Source organism: Salvia miltiorrhiza, chromosome 3, assembly GCF_028751815.1.
Source record: "Salvia miltiorrhiza cultivar Shanhuang (shh) chromosome 3, IMPLAD_Smil_shh, whole genome shotgun sequence".
Classification (NCBI taxonomy): domain Eukaryota; kingdom Viridiplantae; phylum Streptophyta; class Magnoliopsida; order Lamiales; family Lamiaceae; genus Salvia; species Salvia miltiorrhiza.
This window is the reverse complement of record NC_080389.1, coordinates 44,804,009-44,810,026: the sequence shown is the minus strand read 5'-3', so window position 1 is coordinate 44,810,026 and position 6,018 is coordinate 44,804,009. Positions and strand designations below refer to the sequence as shown.

Below are 6,018 nucleotides of genomic sequence, written 5' to 3'. Positions count from 1 at the left end.
ATAGAAAATATATAATCTATGAACATGTTGTTTGTTATTATTATTATTATGCTTGCCTTTTAATAAAAAATGTCTTAAATATACGGAATGTCCAAAAAAAGTTTTGTGATATATTGAAACTATATAATCTATGAAAATATTGTTTGTTATTATTAGTATTATGCTCGTATTTTAATAAAAAAAATACCTTAAATATATAGAATGCCCAAAAAAAATTTCTCGGGGGCTACCGCCCCCGAACCCCCGTACAATTTCAGCTCCCCCCAAACTTAATTCCTGGCTCCGTCCATGCTCTCTCTCTCTTTTATAATTTTAATTCTTTTTTAAATATCGTCAAATTTAATATATGAAAAAAATATTCAATATGCATCTTAAGTTTAACTTCGTAACAAGATCTTTAATATGGTATAAAAATCATCAAAATTTTTTTTAAAACGAATAGGTTATTAAAATTTAAAATATTTACATTCTTTCTCTTTGTTAAAATTTTATAATTTTTTTATTTATGTTTGTATATAAAAATATTTATTTATTATTAAGTGGAATACTCTATAATAATAATGTGTGTATTTATTTCATTATCAAATAATTTAAAATTATTTAATAATTTTCATTATATTTTATATATAGTTGAGAATTATATTTTTAAATTTGAAATTTTATGAGTAATTGATATTATATTTTTAAATCATATTTTGCATTTATTTATATTTTGATTTTGATTAGTATTTATATTTATATATTTTAAAAATTCCAATTTCACCGTACATTGCGCGAATGGTGTGTACTAGTTTAGTTACACATAAAAAGGAAATAAGAAATTGAAAGAAGAATAGTGGCTTAGAGTTTGAGTCAGGGGAGGGGGACGACTGTTATCGAACCACCGAAAAGAAAGGGAGGCTGACGATGGCGCCGCTGAGTGCATCGTGGCGGTCGCAAACTGCCCACGATGAGAGAGGAAAGAGAAGGGGACGGATCTAGGAATTGTTGTTAGAGGGCTGAATTTGTTGACGTGTGACGTCTGAAAGTTTTTGCATGGTGTACGGGGGCTCCCGCCCCCAAGCCAATTTATTTTTAGCATTCTGTACCGTTCATTTTTATGTCCAAGTTAAATTTTAATGGATTTAAGATTAAAACTTAATCACTTACTATAATATATAATTGTTCGCATTCCATTAATTCAACAACAAATACATTGAAAGCATATAAAGACCTACTTTAATGTGTTCTTTTGAAAAAAATGTTTCATCTCTTGTAAGAAAATAAACTAATTTTTATTCTTTATAGTTCATAACTTTAATTTAACTTGAGTAATTGACTCAAATTCAACATTTCAATTAACTAAGGAAGACAAATAAGACAAAAATAACACAAATTTAACAAAATAATATAATAAATCATTGTAAAATATTAAGTAATTAATGTGGATACTATGATTCTTAAAAAATTGTACTTATATTTTTCGTATTTTTTATACTCTTTCGGTCCACGAAATGAGTATCCATATTTCATTTTTGGTTTTTTTTTTTATTTGGGGGGGTTGGGGGGGAGCAATGGGGTTTGAACCCGGGATCTCACTGTTCACACACAAGAGGTCGCACCGTTTGGTGTCTCCTTGTGGACATATTTCCTTTTTGGTTTGTCTATCAAATGAGTATCTATTTCTTTTTTTGGTAAGTATGCACCACGCAACTCACTCACAATAAAAGTGAGCCATTATTTCACTCATACATACTTAGCCCATGGTTGGTTGGGTGTTTTTGAAGGTTGGAAAGAGAATCAATTAATTGAATCTATTTCTTATTGTTTTGTTTGGATAATAAGGTAACCATTACCCTTACTTAGGGGTAATCCAATCACCTAATTTATCACCCCTCAAAATAGAGGGGAAACAAAAGAAAGATGATATCTTATTAATGATTCATTTTCATTGTTAAACCAAACACTCAATAAAAATAATACTTATTGTTACCATTCCACCCATTTATTTAATTTCATTCTATTTTCATTTCTCTACTCGAACCAAACGATCACTTAATCAATTTCTTAAAACTCGTGTTATCTTCAAATTAATACTCATTTAGTAGACAGATGAAATATATATTTTAAAAAAAATTGGGGGAATCAACCACCGTGGGGAAGAGGGAGCAGAGGAGGCGGCGGAGTTGGCATTGTTCGTAACAGAGAGAGAGGGGGTGCGCCGAGAGATGAAGGCGCAGCGACGGCGGCTCAGAGAGAGGGCGAGCCGGCGAGGTTGACAGATATGAAGGGAGGAATGTGTGCGTGCTTTTTCTGTGTACGTGTGTCAGTGTGTGTGTGGTTTGATAGAAAATAAAAGAAATGGGTTGGGCTTAAGATTTATTTATGGGCCATCCATTTTGGGCTTTGTTTTAATTATTAAATTGAACTTTAATTTTGGGCTGAGCTATTAATTAAATTATTAGAATTTCAAGTTTGGATTTTAGTTTTAAATTTATATATGGGCTGATTTTGTGGTTTAAGCTAGTATTATTTTATTAAGTGGAGCTTGGTTCTAATTGTGATTCAGCTATGAGAAAATATTCAAAAAAAAAAAAAACTCTCTATTTATTTTATTAACTAGGCCAATAATTTTTAATGGTTTTATAGAATAAATTCTTAAGTTTCATTTAAATTATATTTCTTAAAGTTTGATTAAGCTCTTATATTATTTGAATTTATCTGACTAGGTGCGGCACGAATTTGATATGGACTTTGATTTTTAATTCTTTAAGTTAGATTTCAAAGTTAAATCTCAAGTTCAAGTTTCAAGTGTGAGATTTATTTAAATACATGTTGTGGTTAATTATTGTTCATTTTAATATTATTTGTTTATCATATGTGAGTTAAATTAAATATTGCTAGGGGTCAGCATAATTGGTCAAAGACGTCACAGTTTTTTGTATGCCACAATGCGATTTAGGCAATGTTCGGTAGGTTAGTAGTGGGCTCATTGCTTAATAATAGAGGGGAAATTAACATGTTCGGTATCCAATTTTTAAGGGAGTCGAGCCCGCAAAAAAGCGAGGGCTCGTTGGTAATCAACTGTTCATTCTCTATATTGGATCTGGCACTGACCATGAGTTAAATTTCAGGTCTTTCTACAGTACCCATCAGTATTTTTTCCGTTTCCAATTTTATCCCTGATTTTTTCAATTTCAGATGAAGGATTATGATATCTCCAATATTTCGATGTTTTCATTCTATCATCTTCTTCGAACCAGTTTCATCTGCTAGCGAAGAGGCTTTGAAGGTAATTTCAGAGCACCGATTTTTATGTATTCTCCAGATTTTATTGTTGGCGAAGAACAGATCTTGCGCTTAGAAATTCTGACGGTTTATGTGAATTCATGCCGATTTTCGATCTAGGGTTCTTATTTGTGTAATATTTTTGTGATATTGGGGAATTGTAATTACATAGGTAATATGTGGCAGCAATTTTCCATTGATTTGTTGTTTTGTCTTACCCAATTATTCATTGATTGATTTTTAATTTCCGGCCATATCCTGTCGAAAAATTCATGTTTGGATTCGATGCGTCCCGACAGCTGCGATTACATCGCCGGCCGACCGGTTGTGTGGACATCAGTCGACTACAGTGATATCTTGTCTTCTTCTATCTATCCCTACTATAAGGTATTGAAAGCTACACTTCTTCTGCTTGGTTTGAACTCGCTATATGTAGATCGTGATTAGCTATTTCAACTTTATTTTTGTGGATTAGATGTACGCAAATTGAACAAATATGCTTGTTTGATGTCTGATTTTTTTCTGATTCCCGGATGCCATATCTCTTGAAAATTGTTGTGTTTATTATATTATAAAATGATATACATTTCTTTTTTTTAATCACATTAGGCTAATTGCATAACAATATGCCATCTCGATGCCGTATAAATGCTTATGTCTACTCGATGGTTGAAGAGATTTTGCATCAGCTTATGTTGCAACTTGTAATCGTTGCCGATCACATAACTTGTATTAAAACAAGGAAGAGGAAACGGGCTGTAGTGACAGAGCCTTATCATATCTTGCCCCGTATCCCCGATCAAATAAAACACATGAATAGGCTCACGAATGTCAGTGACGTTGACTGCATTATAAACTTACGTATGGATCGCAATACGTTTGGGCGGCTTTGCCAATTGTTACGACAGTTAGGGGGTTTACACAATAGTAGGTATATTGGGGTTGAAGAGCAGGTCGCGATGTTCCTTTCAGTGCTTGCACATCACAAAAAAAATAGAGTAGTGCGTTTCGATTTTCGTAGATCAGGGGATACCATAACTCGGTACGTACATATTGTCCTAAAGGCTGTATTGTCTCTCCATGTGCTGTTGTTTGTGAAGCCTTGTCCTATTGCGGATGATTGCATTGACCCCCGATGGAGGTGGTTTAAGGTAACTGAATTTCTTAGTATCTGGACGTGTTGTGAAAGATGATTAACATTTTGTTGAAAAAACATACTTTATTGATTACAGGGTTGCTTAGGGGCGTTAGATGGGACATATATCGATGTGATGGTGCCCAACCAAGATAAACCCCGCTACAGGACACGTAAGGGACACATTTCGACTAATACCTTGGCGGTTTGTGATCGACATCTCAAGTTTGTTTATGTACTTCCCGGCTGGGAGGGCTCTGCGGCTGACTCGCGAGTTCTACGAGATGCACTCAATAGACCTCATGGTTTGCGAGTACCAAAAGGTAAGCTATCTTGTATACTCCAGCTGTATATATCAAGTTAGCTTAATGCATTATAGTAATCTGCATAAATTGTTTGTGTAAATTAACTTATTGTTTGCCTCATTGTATAGGAAATTATTACTTATGCGATAACGGTTATGCTAATTCTGAGGGATTCCTCGCACCGTTTAAGGGAGTTCGTTATCACCTCAAGGAATGGGGTCCACAAGCAGCAAGACCACAAAACGCGCAAGAGCTCTTCAACCTACGACACGCGAAGGCTCGGAATGTCATTGAACGTGCTTTTGGTGTCATGAAAATGCGATGGGGCATCTTAAGGAGCACTTCGTATTACCCAATTCAAATTCAGAATCGATTAATTATGGCGTGCTTCGTGCTTAACAATTTTATTCGGAGTGAGATGGCGGTCGACCCCATAGAAGAGCAATTCGATAGACTTATTGATGAGAGTGCAGACATTCAAGGGGAACATGGCCCTTATCAATATGTGGTTGAGTCATCACCAGAGTGGAATGCGGCGAGGGATGAGCTATCTCGTTCTATGTGGCAGCAGTACCTTGCAAATTGATTATGAAATGTCTTTTCGACTTTGGTTGTTTAGTGTGATTTTGTGTGCTAGTATTTTAGTCGACTGCCATAGAAATTGGTTGTCAAGTTTGTAAGCTATTTGACTCACATCTCATTCAGAACAAGTGTTGTTGCTATTTTTTTATTCTTGTTCTTACCTTTGTTATTTGCAGGCATGGAAAATAACGATGGTGCTGTTTTTTTTTACATGTCATTTTATAATCATTCACCTTACCACAAATGGTCTATTCACTAGTTGGGAATTAAAAGAGGATTTACAATTCAACAATAAAGTCATCATTGCATGTATTTAATATTGGGGGTTAGCAATCTAATCCAAATGACAATTCAACCACCGTATTAATGAGGAGCATTGATCAAGCTCGAAAGACACCAACTCTCTATGTAGAAATTGGATATAAATTGGTGCTCTTCCTCAAAGAAGCAGCTGGGAATTTACTACCAACACAACCATGGCAAAATTTGACCACATTCCAGAGCAAGGTTATTTTCTTTACCCATCCAAATGGAAGGCACCCTTCGACCAACATCTCATCCATTGCCTCTTGCTAATGAAGGTCGAGGTTCATCCCACTCCACCACATAAATCACCACATGCACAAATATCTGCACTCTCAAGACTCAACGATCACCTTGGTACGAACTTCGTCCTCATCGATGTTGAGGAGCGTGTGGAGTTTCTGGAGATCCGCTACAACACATTCC

The 6,018-nt window shown here is 34.9% G+C and overlaps 1 protein-coding gene across 1 annotated transcript; it reads left to right on the top strand.

Moving 5' to 3' along the window:
- Window positions 1–3,882: 3,882 nt before the first annotated feature.
- On the top strand, window positions 3,883–5,396 carry LOC131015993 (uncharacterized). Its single transcript, XM_057944534.1, has 3 exons — window positions 3,883–4,418; window positions 4,500–4,725; window positions 4,836–5,396. Exons 1-3 carry the CDS (start codon window positions 3,894–3,896, stop codon window positions 5,291–5,293), a joined length of 1,209 nt encoding a protein of 402 aa, XP_057800517.1. The 5' UTR covers window positions 3,883–3,893; the 3' UTR covers window positions 5,294–5,396.
- Window positions 5,397–6,018: the final 622 nt, after the last annotated feature.